This window comes from Tachyglossus aculeatus, chromosome 16 (genome assembly GCF_015852505.1).
Source record: "Tachyglossus aculeatus isolate mTacAcu1 chromosome 16, mTacAcu1.pri, whole genome shotgun sequence".
NCBI lineage: Eukaryota > Metazoa > Chordata > Mammalia > Monotremata > Tachyglossidae > Tachyglossus > Tachyglossus aculeatus.
In genome coordinates this window covers 6,677,921-6,696,144 of record NC_052081.1, presented here as the reverse complement: position 1 = coordinate 6,696,144, position 18,224 = coordinate 6,677,921, and the positions used below count along the sequence as shown (strand labels likewise).

Here is an 18,224-nt window from a genome sequence, read left to right as displayed (position 1 = left end):
AGCTCAAGACTGGAAAGCAAGCTGGATCCCTCATTCATACAACTCCCAGGGCGGTGGGAAGGTCTAGGAGAATCTCTCCGAGGGCCACTACCGGACAGGACTGTGGCCAGGCCTCGGAGGGGGCGGTGGTAGTGGCAGGGGCACCAGAGCTAAAGATGTCAGCCGGTCAGCTGCTGCTGTGTTTGGTGGCCGAGGCCCTGGAAAAGAGGGGCAACCTCACAAAGGCCAACGATAAGAACGGGAGATGCATCTACTCGTTCAGCGTGCCCAGCCCCGTCCAGTCAAGCTGTTCGGATGGGGACCAGGACAGGGCGGCCTTCCTCGACCTCCAGAGGTCAGAGCTAGAGGCTGCCAAACACAGACTGGGTGCTCTCGAGGCCCTCGTCGGTCGCCCACGGGGGAGCCCAACTCCGGGCCTCGAGCCTCAGGGGGTCGAGGAACTTCGGAAGGAACTGGAGCTCCTGAGAGAGGAGAAGGCTCAGCGAGATGCCCAGGCCGCCACCCCGGAGGCTGCCTACAGAACCCCCCTAGGGGAGAGGTCATCTGTGGAGGAGGAGAGACGGCGTCTGGAGCGGGAGAACGCGGACCTAAGGAAGAACCTGGAAAGCAGCAGCAGCCAGAGCCGGTGTGGCCAAGGCACGGCAACCCCAGGCAGAGACCCCGCCGGGGGGCCGAGGAAGGTAAGGCTGCAGCGGCAAAAGGGTTAGGGCGTCCGGCCCTCCTTTCCAACTCACCTCACAAGGTTACCTCATGATTCGGCCAGGGGTCGGTCAGTCTATCCTTCCTCCTCTCAGGCGTGGTGCTTCCGGAGAGGCAAACGGCCAAGGGGATCCATCACCGGAGGTTCAGTGAGTAAGAGATGCTTCTGGTCAATCAGTCGCATTTACTGAGCACTTCCTGTATTAAGCGCTTGGGAGAGTACAACAGGTGTCCCCCAGCCAGGTTGAAAACTCCTTGAGGGCAGGGATGGTGGTCTCCGAAGCACTTCATAAAGTGCTCTGCACAGAGTAGGCACTCACTAAATGTTATTGACAGATCTACTTTTTACCACACTCTATCACCTCACGCTTTAGTCTTCAGTCCACTCGTATGGGCTCCCATCGTAGGGGAACGGGTGGATTTTCTGTGTACCTGTCTCAGGGTATAGGGGAGAGGAACCTCAGAGAAGCCTGAGTTTAAATAGATCAAGTACCCATCAAAGTGCTTTTCCTGTGACAGAATCCTTCACTGGCCATGAGACTCATTTCCATGCAAGCACATATGAACAAAGTGGTATTCATTAAGTGTTTGCTATGTACCAAGCACTGTCTTAGGTGCTGGGGAAGAGGTGAAACAGAGCAGATCAGAGTCAGTCCCCTGTCCCACTTGGGGACCACTATCTAAAGAAAGGGAAAACCAGTACTTTACCATTTTATAGTCAGAGGTGAGATTAAAATCCAGGTCACTTCACTCCCAGGCTCATGCTCTTTCCACTACAGCAACACTGCCTCTTAAACTAATCTCCCTTCTGGCAAGCAAACCCAATCTTTCTGCACAGCTTTGTGAATGAAAATGCCTATTTCTAATGTAAGCATGATTTAGGGATTCCAAAAAAAGGATAAAAAATGCCCTTATATTTTCTTCAATGTCCGTGGTTAAGAGAACTTCAGTAACTTGTACTTCTTTTTGGTCTTTCTTCCTCCTCTCCCTCTAAACTGTACTTCCACCCCCATTTTAAGGAGAGGATAAATTTTGGATGGCCGTGCTCAACACGGCAGGTTCTTAGTTCTAGCCTTTTGACAACTTCCTGACTCTCCTTTCCCTGTTACAACCTCATTGTTTAGGCAAAGAAGCGTTCTTCCCAGACCTGTTATGCAAAAGAACACAAGTTATCGTTATACCATTTGCTAGTCTTCATAAAGTTTTGTAAAAAGGATGAGGCTCACCTGCTTGCTTCCCATGGAGGAGGGGTACAGCACAGCTTTTAAAATTAGGAGATCCTAGACATCCCCACCATAAATAGCCTTCCTCATTTCCCGCCTGGAGCCCACCAAAAGCTCTCCCTGAGGGCCACCCTGACCTAGTTTGGATGCCCCGCCACACCCCACCCATGCCTATGACCAGGAGAAGGAAGGCTGAGGCTACTCTAACCCCCTGAAATTGTTCCAGGGGGTCCCTAACCTGCCCCATTCTTGGGGCCCTTTATGAATCAAACAACCAATCGTATTTATGGAGCATTTACTATATGCAGAGCATGGTACTAAATGTTGGGAGAGTACAAGACAACAGAATTAGCAGACACAGTCCCTGCCCAAAACGAGATTACAGTCTAGAGGGGGAGACAGACATTAATATGAATACATATTTATACTATATCATTTAAAGATACGTACCAAAGTGCTGTGGGGCTGGGAGTGGGGAGAATATCAAGTGTCCAAAGGTCACGGATTGAGGTGTATAGAGGATGCAGAAGGGAGATTGAGCGGGGAGAAAAGGGGCCTTAATTGGGGAAGGTCTCTTGGAGATGTGACCTTAGCAATGCTTTGAAGGTGGAGAGAGTGGTGGTCTCTCATTGCTACCATTTTCCAGCTTCTTGTTTAATTCCACTCCCAGGTTTGAGGAAAACTGGCTGCCAAGTGAGCAAATAGAAACTGTTACCTCATCTGTAAAATGGAGATTAAGACTGTGAGCCCCATGTGGACATGGACTGGGTCCTGACTAGTTTATACCTACCCCAGCACTTAGTACAGTGTTTGACACATAGCGCTTAACAAATATCATTTAAAAAGTAAATAAAAACACACTGAGAAATGGCAATGAAGAGTGAACCTACTCAGTACTTCTGGCTGCAATATTTCTGCAGCAGCTCACCAAGGCCTTCCTTCAGGGCAACCTCTCCCTACACTGTGAGGGATTAGTCTGCTCTCCCCTCTAGACCATAAACTCACTGTGGGCAGGAATCATGTCTACCAACTCTGTTGCACTCTCCTAAGTGCTTAGTACAGTGCTCTCCACACAATAAGCGCTTAATAAATTGACTGATTGCTTCAGAACCACTATTGTCAAGAAAGACAGGCTCAGCCTCAGGTAAGCCCAGGGGTCTGATCAAGTGCTGATCCAATCGAGCCCTGTTCCAGAGGAACAGGCAGCAGGATACTTTGGCCCTGGGAGGGAATTCAGGTTTATTTTCATGTTGTGTCCAAGGAAAAGACCTTGAAGATCCTTGGTTAAGATCTGATTGCAATTTTTAGGAAAAACAGCCTTGTGCTAGGATCTTGGTGGGTGACTTGGAACAAATACTGTGTGTCAAAATCTGAAGCTGTTCTTGGAATTTCTGCTGTAGTTTACGATTTAAAGATATGTATTAAGTGCTAAGAAAACAGTGGTTGGGTGGCCAAGTGCTAAAGCGGCAGTGGGGGGATGAAGGAGGGGCAAAACAGGGTGGGGAAATGAGAGGTTTATCAGGGAAGACCACCTGGAGGAGATGAGATTTCAGAAGGGCTTGGAAGTTGTGGAGAGCAGTGATCTGCTGAATGTAAAAAGGGGAAGGAGTTCCAGACTTGCAAGGAGGAGGTGAATGAGAGGTCCATGATGAAAGAGATTCGAATCAGGCAAAATGAGCAAAGTGATAGGGAAATTGGGTTTAGTGGGTGGCCGTGGGTCACAACATGTTTCAATCTCTCATTTCAGTTTCAAAGTGGGGCTTAGAGAACACAGCCTTCCAGGAGCTGAAGTCTGACTTAACAGAGATTGCTGCTCCCAGTCTCACCCAAGAGAGTCCTTCCAGCCAAGCTGGCACAGGAGACTCAGACACTGGTGTACACTATACTTCTTTCTTCATCTGGCCTCTTTCTCTTTATTTCAATTTGATTTGTATGCCACTGGCTTTTCCCTTCTCTGTATTTCCCACAATTGTGATAGCATCCTCTGCTTCCAAACGACCCCTCACTTATAATACCATTAACTCAGCCTAATCACATATCTGGCTGCTTTTCATCTCTCCTTAATGACAAATGACCAAAACATGATTTGAGGCATTGGAGGGAAGGGGAAGAGAAATGTGGGTCAAAGCAGTTACCTTTCTCCCGATGAGCTGAATAAAGTCTAATGTTTTTGATTTTAGGGTGAACAGGAGGGCGAGAGAACCCTCAACATGTAACTAAGTGCGTTGTGGGCAGGGAATGTGTCTGTTTATTGTTAAATTGTACTCTCCCAGCGCTTAGTATAGTGCTCTGCACACAGTAAGCACTCAATATGATTGAATGAATGATTGAATGAAACCTAGAAAGAGATTGACCCCCCCCTCCATCCCTAGATACTGGTGACCTTTGCGTCCACCATCCCCTATAGGTCAGCACAGCATCTCGCCTCTCTTCCCAGGGTGCGGTCAACTGGTCTGGGTCGGCGATCTGGTCACCTTGCAGAGGCGGAGACCATCGCTGGCAAGTATGGTGTCTGGATGAGAGACCCCGAGCCCGTCCCCCCGCACAGCAGGAAGACCACCTGGAAGGTCGACGCCATCGGGACGAATGTTCGCCGGGTGGCCGAGTATGCCACCGTCAGCCAGTTCTCCAAAGGCCTCCCTTCCAAGGTCCACGTCCTGCCCGGGCCCATGGAGAGCACGGGGGCCGTGGTCTACCGTGGCGGCCTCTACTTCCAGAGGCAGAAGTCCAGGACCCTGACCAGATACGAACTGAAGACGGAAACTGTGAAGGTTCAGAGGGAGGTTCCCGCCGCGGGCTACCACGGGCGCTTCCCTTATTCTTTGGGGGGCTACACCGACATCGACCTGGCAGTGGACGAACTCGGGCTCTGGGTCACCTACAGCACCGAGCGGGCCAGGGGAGCCATCGTCCTGTCCAGGCTGGACCCGGACACTCTGGAGACGGGGCAAACCTGGGAGACCAACATTCGCAAGCAATCTGTCGCTAACTCTTTCCTGATTTGCGGCACTCTGTACACCATCAGTAGCTACTCTGCTTTTAATGCCACCATCAACTTTGCCTACGACACGGGCACCAACAGCAGCAAGGCCCTGGCCATCCCATTCAAGAACCAGTACAGATACTGCAGTATGGTTGACTACAATCCCGCTGAAAAGAAGATCTTCGCTTGGGACAACTTTCACATGGTCACATATGACATCAGGCTCTCCAAAGTGTGAGGGATCGCTGAGGCGGCCCTGTGCAAGGACTTGACGATCTGGGTTAGCCAGGAACTCCAGGGCCGAGAAAGAAGCAGCGGGAACGGGCCGTCCCACAGGCACGCTTTTCTATGCTTTCCCAGCTTTGTCCAACCTGCGCAATTCACACGCATAACACGCCTCACTCTGAAGTAATAGCCAGGCAAGAGGGGAGAGGAGATTATTGGACTCATCACAAGAATGGGAGTCTCCACGTAAAGATAAGTCAAAGACTAAGACGCCTTTAAATAGCGATCGGTGGCACAAATTGGAGACACAGTCTTGGGGGCCTGGTCGAGTTGGAAGTCCTGAGGTGTCAGGAAGGATGGGAACCCTCTCGGGACTGGGCATGGAAGTAGGTGGGGGAAAGCCAGCCTGCCTGCTGTACAGCTATTCTGATTCAGAATCTGCAAAGCTATGATGCCGAGGAAAGAGCAGCAGCTACTGCAGCCCGCACTGGGCAGGGGGCAGAGATGGACTCACTTCAATTGACTACTGTTACCTGAGTAACCAGCTGGATAGCATTTTGCCCAAATAAATACACCCTGCAAACTGTTCAACTTGTGAGAGCTGGCTTATTGTCTGTAGCAATTGGGCACCAGAGGTGGGAGTTCTGGGGTTTAAGTTGAAGAGGACCCAAGAATTATACTTGAAGAGGGGCAAGCCGTTGACACTTCCAGAAATATCCGATTCAGCTTGCTGACACTTGGGCTGGCTGGGTTGAAGTGGTTGAGGGACCGCCTTTTGCTGTAAGATCTCCTGTTCCAATTACATCTCTGAATCCCTCTCCTACCCCTAAACTTAACCTGCCTGGCCTCTGCACTGCCTTGGGGCCATCCAGGGGAGTAACAAAGTGGGGAAGATTAATCAGTGGCATTCAAAGTGCTTACTGCACAGAGCACAGTATTAGGTGTATTAAGTGCTTGAAAGAGTACAATACAATAGTTGGTAGACAGGATCCCAGCTCTCAGGGAACTTACAAACTAGTGAAGACAAGAGATGGGGAAGGATTTTTTTTTTTTTTTAAAGACAGAAAGTCAAAGTGCTAGGTGGGCATGCTGATATCAAGGTTTTCTGAAACCAGGATTCAGGTTTTCTTGGCTCATCCGTCTGCCACTTCATCATGCAAGACAGGTATGAAAGGCCTGGCCCGCCAGAAGAGACTTAAGTACAGGACAGGAATTTGAAAGTTACTACCTCCGATCATGACCCGAAGGAAGGGTAAAGAATATCCCGGATCCTAGCGACTGGCACTGTGAGCCCGTATTTCAGACCCTTCCATACAGGCCTCTAAAGATTATTATTGCCAAGTGTTGCTGGGCCTCATATTGGAACTGTAGACCACAAACAACAGGGAACGTTGTGGGCGGGGAACGTGTCTATTTATTGTATTGTACTTTTCCAAGTGCTTAGTACAGTGCTCTGCAAATAAAGTGCTCAATAAATGCTACTGAATGAATGAATTAGAGGCTCTCTCTTCCAGGACCAAATCTGAAGTGCTGGGAAAGGCAGGCCTGGGTAAATTGTCTGACAGGAGGCAGGGTGGGAGGGAATCAATCAATCGTATTTATTGAGCGCTAGGGAAGCAGTGACACCGCTTTCATTTGGGATGAGTGAACTGTGACAACAAAGCATTCCAGTGAAATTCAATGCTGCGACCATGGGAAGCACTGTGGCCTAGTTCTAATCCTGGCTCTGCCACTTGTCTGCTGTGTGACCATGGGCAAGTCACTTAACATCTCTGCGCTACAGTTCCCTTCTGCGCAAGATGGGGATTCAATACCTGTTCTCCCTCTTACTTAGACTTTGAGCCTCATGTGGGACCTGATTACCTTGTATCTACCCCAGTGCTTAGCATAAAGTTAGAACTCAAATGCCGCAATTATTATTAAGGGGCTGGCCACCCTGTTCCTAGGTGGAAAAACTTCAACATAGATTCTCCCCCTCTAAACCACGGGGGATGTCTTCAGGGACACGGTACCTCTTTGAAAGAAATTAAAATGAGTGCGAGTGACCTCAGGTCAGTAAAATGCTTAACTTGGAGAACTCTGCATCACTGGACGGGGGTGGGAGGTCTCCTTGCATTTTGGGAGGAGTAGCGCACTTAGTTTTGACACCAAGACACACAGATGCGGGTGATTCAGCCCAATGAAGGAACTCATGACCCATCCACTTCTCATTTGAGTGTGTTAGAAGAGACTGCTGCAGTTGAACAGGCCAAGGAACAGATTCCCTTCTTTGCCAGAAAGCTTCTAAGCTGTAAATACCTGTTACAGATGGGCATGCATTACTGTATTGCTTATAATATTTTGTTAGTATGTTTGGTTTTGTTCTCTGTCTCCCCCTTCTAGACTGTGAGCCCGCTGTTGGGTAGGGACTGTCTCTATGTGTTGCCGACTTTTACTTCCCAAGTGCTTAGTACAGCGCTCTGCACACAGTAAGCACTCAATAAATACGATTGATTGATTGATTATAATATCCTGCACACAGTTAAGTGCTCAATAAATATGACTAATTCATTCATTCGCCAGTGTGACTATTTTGTTACCCCTCCATTCTCTGGCACAGCCCTAGTCTCTACTTTGACCACTGGATTCCTGTAAAAGCCTTCTTATTGGCCTCTCTACACACATCAACATATTCCAATCACCAAAGTGGTAAGTCATTAACACTCAGGCATCACCCAATGAAAACTTTAATTTTTTTTTTGTTATGGCATTTAAGCACTCACACCTTGACACCTGTCCACTTGCTTTGTTGTCTGTCTCCCCCTTGTAGACTGTAAGCCCATTGTTGGGTAGGGACCGTCTCTACGTTTCTGACTTGTACTTCCCAAGCGCTTAGTACGGTGCTCTGCACACAGTAAGCACTCAATATGATTGAATGAATGAACCTGATTTTCTTGTACCTACCCAGCCCGGGCTTTGGAGTCAGAGGTCACGGGTTCAAATCCCTGCTCTTCCAATTGTCAGCTGTGTGACTTTGGGCAAGTCACAACTTCTCTGTGCTTCAGTTACCTCATCTGTCAAATGGGGACTGTGAGCCCCCCGTGGGACAAACTGATCACCTTGTAACCTCCCCAGCACTTAGAACAGCACTTTGCACATAGTAAGCGCTTAATGAATGCCATCATTAATTAATTACCCAGTGCTTAATTCAGTGCCTGGCACATAGAGTTTAACAAGTACCATTAAAAAAAAAAATCCTCTGGACTCTTTTCCACGGGGTTAGTTTTGCTAATCAAGGCACCTGGAACTCCCTCCCAAGTCCAAATGGCTTTCTCCTCCCTCAGATTAGTAGCAAGGTACAGCCTCAAGTTCTTCTACTCTTAAGACTTTATTGCTTCCAGACACAGAACAGTACAAAATATCATCAATTAAAAGTCATTTATGAAAAATATGTACATGAACAATAACAAGAACCTCCCTGTCGGGTGACAGTCTTTTTGGGGCGGGGGGTGGGCGGGCAAGGAGCCACTCTATATTAGAAGGGTATGAGAGGCCAAGGACAAGCTGAAACGGCCCGTGTTTCTCTGAGCAAAAGCAGGATGAGAGAAGCATGGGGAGTGACTAAAGTATTTTCCTTTAGCTAGTTCCCTTTTCCCTCAGACTGCTGGTCCTTCACACACACAGTAGGATTGGCCCCTGCGGCGTCTTCAGAAGGAGATGGGGGAGGGGGTGGGGGGACCGTGAAGATCGGGGAGATCTTTCCACGGAGAGGGGTGTCCCCCAAGTGGCAGGGGGTCCTTCCAGCTTCACCTCCATTCTCATTCCAGTTCAGTATCCTACCAGGAAACGCAAACAGGTCAATGGTCACTGGGGAAACTTGCCTCGGTTCCCCTACTGACCCTGACGATGTTCCAGTGGAATCTTTGCCTCCTCGTTGCCTCGGGAGCGTCAGAGATCACAGGTGGCACAAGTTCCCTTCAACAGCCCAAGACCACCCCGAACCAGCAAGAGACCTTCACCCAGTTAACCCACCAGGAGGAGAACAATAATTTCCTAAAATGACAGTTTGCGCGGCCCTCTCTAGGAGGTGGACTACTTATTCAAGCCATCTTGGATAGTTCACCCCGCCACCAGTGCCCGAGGAAGCCTTGCACTTGTTCTCCCCAGATGTGAAGCATTGGCAAACAAGGAAACTTTCCTTAAAGTACCTCTGGCTCATGATGGATCTGCGCCTGAACACCTCCAAGGCGAAGTCCTGGGGTGGGAGGGTAATACCATTGATCACTGTGGCCTCGGGGGCCACTGTCATTAACTCCAGGGCCTTGCTCATGGTTGAGGAACTCTGAAAAACAAGCAGGGACAAAGACATGAGCCTCTCATACCCCTAAAAGCTTTAAGGTGATTGCGTACAGCCAACTTTTCAGCCCAAAATGCCCACGGTCTAAGAGGTGGGGGGGAAAAAGCAGGGAGAGTAACCATTGCCAGGCTGATGAGGCATTGGACAGCAAGGTGACTGTAATAATTGTATGCCAAGTCCTGGGATATACAGAGATTAATCACTTCATGTCCTCTGAGAGGCAGGGCCCATAATGGGGAGGGTTAGCTCAGAGAGGTTTAGTTTGAAGCAGTGTGGCTTAGTGGAAAGAGCACAGGTTTGGGAGTCAGAGGTTGTGGGTTCTAATCCTGCTCTGCCACTGATCAGCTATGTGACTTTGGGCAAGTAACTTGACTGGGCAAGCCCCTTCCTTCCTCTCCCCCTCTCCATCCCCCCCATCTTACCTCCTTCTCTTCCCCACAGCACCTGTATATATGTATATGTTTGTACATATTTATTACTCTATTTATTTTACTTGTACATATCTATTCTATTTTATTTTGTTAGTATGTTTGGTTTTGTTTTCTGTCTCCCCTTTTTAGACTGTGAGCCCACTGTTGGGTAGGGACTGTCTCTATATGTTGCCAACTTGTACTTCCCAAGCACTTAGTACAGTGCTCTGCACACAGTAAGCGCTCAATAAATACGATTGATTGATTGACTTCTCTGTGCCTCAGTTACCTCATCTGTAAAATGGTGATTAAAGCTGTGAGCCCCACATGGGACAGGCTGATTACCTTGTATTTACCCAAGTATTTAGAACAGTGCTTGGCACAAAGTAAGCACTTAAATACCATTATTATGATTATTATTATGATTATGATTACTATGTGGGACAGGGACTGTGTCCAAACTGACTAGCATTTATCTACCCCAGGGCTTAGAGCATAGTAAGCACTTAACAAATACCATAATTATATTATTGTTAATATAACAATTATTAATCACAACACTATAATTACATTATTAATTACTATTATTATGATAATATTGTAATTGCTATTAATCATAATAATGGTATTTGTTAAGCACTTACTATGTTCTAAGCCCTGGGGTAGACATGTTAATCAGGTTGGACACAGTCCCTGTCCCACATCAGGCTGACAGTCTTAATCTCCACTTTACAAATGAGGGAACTGAGGGCCAGAAAAGGTCACCCCTCAGGCCTGGGCTCTATCGGGTAGGCCACGCTGTTTACAATAATAATTATGGTTACTCATAAAGCACTTACTATGTGCCAGGTACCATGTTAAGCACTAGGATAGATACAAGATATCCAGGTCAGACAAAGTTCCCGTCCCCCATGGAGCTCACTGTCTAAGGGGGAGGGAGAACAATTCCTATTGTGCAGATAAGGAAACTGAGGCACAGAGAAGTTCAGTGACTGGCCTAAGGTACCCCAACAAGCAAGTGGTGAAACCAGGATCAGAAACCAGCTCTCCTGACGGTCAGTCCTGTGCTCATTCAGTCAGAAGGGGTGGGAGAACAGTTATTGAATCTCCATTTTACAATTGAAGCTGCTGAGCCCCAGAGAAGGGACTCGCCCAAGGTCCCACAAAAGGCAAGTGGTGGAACTGGGATCAGAATCCGGGTCTCCTGATTCCCAGGCCAGAACTCCTTTTTTTTCCCTGCTATTTAAGTGCTTACCATACCTCAAGCACTGTTCTCAATTCAATCAGGTGGGATGGAGTCCCTGACCCACGTGGGACTCCAAGTAGGAGGGAGAACAGAGAAGCAGCATGGTTCAGTGAAAAGAGCACGGGCTTTGGAGTCAGAGGTCATGGGTTCAAATCCAGACTCCACCAATTGTCAGGTGTGTGACTTTGGGCAAGTCACTTCATTTCTCTCATCTGGAAAATGGGGATTAAGACCGTGAGTCCCCCGTGAAACAACCTGATCAACTTGTAACCTCCCCAGTGCTTTGCACACAGTAACCGCTTAATAAATGCCATTATAAAAAAAAATTAAAAAAACAGGTATTGAATTCTCATTTTCCAGATGAGGCGGCTAAGGCCAAAGTTAAGTGACTTCCTCAAGGTCATACAACAAGAAGTTAGCAAGTCCGCGATGAAAACCCAGGTCTTCTGATTCCCCATCCCTTACTCTTTCCACTAGACCACACTGCTTCTATTTTCAGGACCTCGTGAAAGGAGGAAAGGGGGGGCACTTACCTACCCCAAGGGGCAAGACTCAGGAGGCTCAGTACGAACCCGGCCCACCCCTCCTCTTCCCCCACTGCCTCTCCTTCTCTCCCCTGGCAGATAAAAAGCTCTACAGACCAACCTGAAACAACCAAGCCCGGAAAACCCCTGTTTGCTAAGCAACTGACTTTAGTTTGCAGGTGAATAACCGATTAACATTAAACGGTTTGGCCATTTCACCCACCAGAGCGAGGGGAGAAGCCTTCGCTGCCTTCTTCAACGGTTGCCTGTAGATAAAGCATTTCTCCCCCCTTCGCATTTCAAAGGCCGAGACCAGGTGAGCTCCTTTCCCTAATGAAAAGTGGCCGTTGGGCTCGTTTTCGTTTCCATGGAAACAAGCCAAGTCAGCTGCTCTAATCAATAGCCAACGGGGGCCGTGAGAAGAGGGCTCGGGTGAGTGGAATGGGGGGCATCTCTACCATTTAAACCGGGTCGAGAGGCCCCAACTGCTGCCTTCTTCCCCATTTCAGGACCCCGCCCTCCAAACACACACGCACACACACACACACACATATATATATATATATATATATATATATATATATATATATTCACCTGCTGCTGGATTGCTCACAACCGTTAAGGAAGTTTCAGGAACGGATCACATCACCAGCCTCCCGGCCACAGAGTCACACACCTGGGTTAAGACATGCAGAATTAACGTTGGTTTCAGGCTTTGTTCCCCACCCCCAAGTTTCCCCTTCTGTAGCAGTAATAATAATAATAATGGCATTTGTTTAGCGCTTACTGTGTGCTAAGCACTGGAGAGATTATAAGGTGATCAGGTTGTCTCACAGGGGGCTCCCAGTCTTCATCCCCATTTTACAGATAAAGTGACTGAGGCCCAGGGAAGTTAAGTGATTCGCTCAAAGTCACCCAGCTGACAATTGGCAGAGCTGAGATTCGAACTCATGACCTCTGACTCCAAAGCCCGGGCTCTTTCCACTGAGCCATGCTTCTTCCCCCCCGTGCCCCACCATCTTATCCATTCCCAGCAAGCTACTGAAGTGATGGCTGTCAGTTTAGAAAATATTCCACAGTTCTGAAAACTGCAGGAACTCAGAATGTGGGCTCCTAGCATTCATTCATTCAAGTGTATTTATTGAATGATTACTGTGTATATATGTTTGTACATATTTATTACTCTATTTTACTCGTACATATCTATTCTATTTATTTTATTTTGTTAATATGTTTGGTTTTGTTCTCTGTCTCCCCCTTCTAGACTGTGAGCCCACTGTTGGGTAGGAACTGTCTCTATATGTTGCCAACTTGTACTTCCCAAGCGCTTAGTCCAGTGCTCTGCGCACAGTGAGCGCTCAATACGATTGATTGATTGTGTGCAGAGCACTGTACTAAGTGCTTGGAAAGTACAATTCAGTAACATATACAGTCCCTACCCAACAATGGGCTCACAGTCGAGAAGGGGGAGACAGCAAAACAGAACAAAGAGACAGGTGTCAATACCATCAAAATAAATAGAATTATGGATATATATATTTTAGACTGTGAGCCCACTCTTTTAGACTGTGAGCCCACTGTTGGGTAGGGACTGTCTCTATATGTTGCCAATTTGTACTTCCCAAGCGCTTAGTACAGTGCTCTGCACACAGTAAGTGCTCAATAAATATGATTGATTGATTAATAGAGTAATAAATATGTACAAATATACACAAGTGCTGTGGGGAGGGGAAGGAGGGAGGGAATGGGGGTGATGGGGAGGCTCAATCTGGGAAGGCCTCTTGGAGGAGGTGAACTCTCAGTAGGGCTTTGAAGGAAGGGAGCAAGCCTGGAGGATGTGTGGAGGGAGGGCATTAAAGGCCAGGGGTAGGACGTGGGCCAGGGGTCGACGGCGGGATAGGCAAGAAAGAGGTACAGTGAGGAGGTTAGTGGCGGCAGAGGAGCGGAGGGTGCGGGCTGGGCTGGACAAGGAGAGAAGGGAGGTGAGGTAGGAGGGGGTGAGGGGATGGACAGCTTGGAAGCCAATAGAGCACAGTTGTTCAGACATTAATGAGCCATGTTGCAGATCACTCTACCTGTGCCTTTTACTTCAAGATGATGCAGCAGGGAACTAAAGGGGCAAAAAGCCTACAGCTGTAAGTCTAAGAGGCCCTGCTTCTAGTCCCAGGTGAAAGACCTTGGGGAAGTCACTTAAAGGCTCTGGGCCTCCATTCCCTCACCTGTGAAATGGGAAGGACACCTGCTTGCCTTTCCTCAGATTGGGGCTGGGTCTGATCTAACCTTTTACCTGTATATATGTTTGTACATATTTATTACTCTATTTTACTTGTACATATCTATTCTATTTATTTTATTTTGTTAGTATGTTTGGTTTTGTTCTCTGTCTCCCCCTTTTAGACTGTGAGCCCACTGTTGGGTAGGGACCGTCTCTATATGTTGCCAACTTGTACTTCCCAAGCGCTTAGTACAGTGCTCTGCACACAGTAAGCCCTCAATAAATACGATTGATTGATTGATTTTATCTGATCCCCCCTTCTAGACTGTGAGCCCACTGCTGGGTAGGGACTGTTGGGTAGGGAGCGCTCAATAAATACGATTGATTGATTCACCTCCTCGAGGAGGCCTTCCCAGACTGAGCCCCTTCCTTCCTCTCCCCCTCGTCCCCCTCTCCATCCCCCCATCTTACCTCCTTCCCTTCCCCATAGCACCTGTATATATGTATATATGGTTGTACATATTTATTACTCTATTTATTTATTTATTTATTTTACTTGTACATTTCTATCCTATTTCATTTTGTTGGTATGTTTGGTTCTGTTCTCTGTCTTCCCCTTTTAGACTGTGAGCCCACTGTTGGGTAGGGACTGTCTCTATGTGTTGCCAATTTGTACTTCCCAAGCGCTTAGTACAGTGCTCTGCACATAGTAAGTGCTCAATAAATACGATTGATTGATTGATTGATTGTCTCTATAATGTTGACAACTTGTACTTCCCAAGCACTTAGTACAGTGGTCTGCACACAGTAAGCGCTCAATAAATACGATTGATTGATTGATTTATCTGCCCCAGCATTTAGCACAGTGCTTGGCTCAGAGGAAGAGCCTAATAAGAAGTACTATGGTTAGTTCATTTATTCATTCAATTGTATTGAGTGCTTTCTGTGTGCAGAGCACTGTGCTAAGTGCTTGGAAAGTACAAGTCGGCAACTTATAGAGATGGCCCCTACCCAACAATGGGCTCACAGTCTAGAAGGGGGAGACAGACAACAAAACAAAACAAATATTCATTCATTCAATTGTATTTATTGAGTGCTCACTGTGTGCAGAGCATTGTACTAAGCGCTTGGGAAGAACAAGTCGGCAACACATAGCCCAACAGCGGGCTTCCAGTCTAGAAGGGGGAGACAGACAAAACATGTAGACGGGTGTCAAAATCGTCAGAACAAATAGAATTAAAGCTAGATGCACATCATTAACAAAATAAATGGAATAGTAAATGTGTACAAGTAAAATAGAGTGATAAATCTGTACAAACATATATAATAATAATGATGGCATTTATTAAGCGCTTACTAATAAAGACTGGAGAGAATGATTGCTTGCTCCATCGGTTGTCTGCAAGCTCTTTATGGGCAGGGAAAATATCTACCAATACCGTCACAGTAAATAGAATTATAGCTATATACACATCATTAATAAGAGTAACAAATATGTACAAATATACACAAATGCTGTGGGGAGGGGAAGGGGATAGGGCAGAGGGAGGGAGTGGGGGCAATGGGGAGGGGAGGAGGAGCAGAGGAAAAGGAGGGGGCTCAGTGTGGGAAGGCCTCCTGGAGGAGGTGAGCTCTCAGTAAGGCTTTGAAGGGGGGAAGAGAGCTAGTTTGGCGGATGTGTGGAGGGAGGCACATTGAGGAGGTTAGTGGCAGGGGAGCAGAGTGTGCAGGCTGAACCGTAGAAGAAGAGAAGGCTGTAGTTGACTCCTGACCAGTGATACAAAGGCACAGGAGAGAGAAGTAAAAACCAAGGTATGCTATATGATTTTGGAAGCCATTAGTAGGGAAGAGGTCTTTCGCTGAGGATTTCAACTATTCCTAATCTCCTTTTCCCAGTTTCCAGGGATAGGCAAGAGGGGTCAAATTTGGAAAATACACAACAGCATGGATAAGCTTGTAGACTGTGCTTGTAATGGGCAGGGAATGGGTCTACCAACTCAGTTATATCGTACTCTCCCCAGTGCTTAGAACAGTGCTCTGCACATAATAATAATAATGATGATGGCATTTGTTAAGCGCTTACTATGTGCAAAGCACTGTTCTAAGCGCTGTTAAATACAATTGATGTCTCCAGACAAGCATGCAGATGCAAGGTCATCAATCAATCAATCAGTATTTATTGAGCGCTTACTGTGTGCAGAGCACTGTACTAATCACTTGGGAAGTACAAGTTGGCAATATAGAGACAGTCCCTACCCAACAGTGGGCTCACAGTCATCACAGTGATGTAATTGAAGGCTGATCTGAGCTTGTCAAATCCTGTCAGCCCGAGGAGTTCAATACTATTCAGAGCTTGCCTTCCAAGTACCACATAATACAGTCTCCGTCAAAGAGAGATGGAGAACGATCGAGGCTACCCTCTTTACCCTGTAAATGTTACATATCTCAAAACTCACGCACTTCTCTTGTTCTTCAGCTCACCTTGAGGGAATCAATAAATTCATTACTCAGAACTCTGTACCTCTGTAGTGGGGCAGAGAGGTCTGGCTTGCTCAGGTTTAATGGCAGCAGCCTTGAGCAAGCAAGAATGATGGCAGATGCCCACTGAATTGAGAGGAGTTAGGGGATGGGAGGCTGGACTCTACTACAGGCATAAATGAGAAGCAGCGTGGCTCATTGGAAAGAGCACGGGCTTTGGAGTCAGAGGTCATGGGTTCGAATCCCAATCCGCCACATGTCTGCTGTGTGACCTTGGGCAAGTCACTTAACTTGCCCCTTCTTTCCTCTCCCCCTCGTCCCCCTCTCCATCCCCCCGTCTTACCTCCTTCCCTTCCCCACAGCACCTGTATATATGTATATATGGTTGTACATATTTATTACTCCATTTATTTATTTATTTATTTATTTTACTTGTACATTTCTATCCTACTTATTTTATTTTGTTGGTATGTTTGGTTCAGTTCTCTGTCTCCCCCTTTTAGACTGTGAGCCCACTGTTGGGTAGGGACTGTCTCTATGTGATGCCAATTTGTACTTCCCAAGCGCTTAGTACAGTGCTCTGCACATAGTAAGCGCTCAATAAATACGATTGATTGATTGATTGATTGATTAACTTCTCTGAGCCTCAGTTCCCTCATCTGTAAAATGGGGATTAAGACTGTGAGCCCCACGTGGGACAACTTGATCACCTTGTATCCCCCCCAGCGCTTAGAACAGTGCTCTGCACATAGTAAGCGCTTAACAAATGCCATTATTATTATTATAAATTCGTCATTAAGAGGATCTGAGTCACGTGGGCAAGGGGGCTGAACTCCACTTATAAATGAGGCCCAGAAAGCGGCTAGCAAGTAACTCCTGGCAGAGTCCAGTTATATCCTACCTACCCCAAGGCTTAGTCCTTGCACATAGAAAGCCCTGAACGAACCTCAGGCCAAATGTCGGCGACCCCAGTGAGATCTGGGCAGTGAGATGTCGAGGAAATATCTTCAGCCGCTCCCACGGGCAAGCCAAAGCACGATTCACTGGTCAAAGAGGATGTTTTGTGGGCTCGTCGACCAGACTGTTGAACTGGACGGATTCTGGCGCTGCGGGGAGTAGGAGAGGAACCAGTCGGGCCAGAACACAAGGAGACAGTGGCGGTTGGCTTCAGTTGGGAGTGTCACTGACTGCTGGGATCTGTTGACTGGAATGGTGTAAGTTGGGGGGTGGGGGGGGAATCTGTGGGTTAGATAAACCATTTGAGGTAGAATAGCAAGCAAGCAAGCAAGAGTAGAGGCCAAATTTCCTTCTTTTCTACATATTCTACATCACTGATACTGCATCCCCAGTGGGGCAGTGCAGGGGGGATATGGGAGGAAAGTCCAAGCTGCCTGGTCCGGGGGCCACCGTGTAGTCGTTTGGACCTCTCCTCCACTTCATCTCCCCAGTATCCTGCAGTCCCCCTCTTCCTCACCCCCTGGAAGAGAACCAGTTCCTTCCTCTCTCCCCAACACGCAGTCACCTCTTCGGTCCCCTAGTCCCCTGGAAAAAAGGGTCTTAGCTGAGCTGAGACCCTTCCAAAGGGGTCCTGAAAACTGGGGTTGGTTGGAGGAGTTAGTGGGGATGCCCCCGGGCCGGTCAGATCAATCAGCTCCTCCCAAGATGCACAAGGACAGTTCAGTCCCACAGCCCAGCCACTGGATTGCCCCCCTCTGTGGGGAAAAAAAACACAAAACTAAAGGCATCATGGTGTCTGCATTCCCATTTACTGAGTCCAGGAGGAATTCTTGATTCCCAGGTTGGCCCAAGCTACAAAGCAGACATGGCATGTGGGAGTGACCAGACTATGAGGGGGAAGCCTGACTCTAGTTAGGGGTGCAGGGGA

At 47.6% G+C, this 18,224-nt stretch overlaps 2 protein-coding genes across 2 annotated transcripts; one reads left to right on the top strand and one right to left on the bottom strand.

The window, feature by feature from the left end:
- Positions 1-155: 155 nt before the first annotated feature.
- On the top strand, positions 156-5,143 carry MYOC (myocilin). Its single transcript, XM_038758585.1, is given in 4 exon segments — positions 156-702; positions 3,670-3,795; positions 4,360-4,401; positions 4,404-5,143. Coding segments are annotated over 4 exon segments (1,455 nt in total).
- A 3,349-nt stretch (positions 5,144-8,492) lies between these two features.
- MYOCOS (myocilin opposite strand) lies at positions 8,493-12,026 on the bottom strand. Its single transcript, XM_038758583.1, has 3 exons — positions 11,870-12,026; positions 9,318-9,451; positions 8,493-8,945 (listed from the first exon to the last, which is right to left on the bottom strand). Exons 1-3 carry the CDS (start codon positions 11,942-11,944, stop codon positions 8,750-8,752), a joined length of 405 nt encoding a protein of 134 aa, XP_038614511.1. The 5' UTR covers positions 11,945-12,026; the 3' UTR covers positions 8,493-8,749.
- Positions 12,027-18,224: the final 6,198 nt, after the last annotated feature.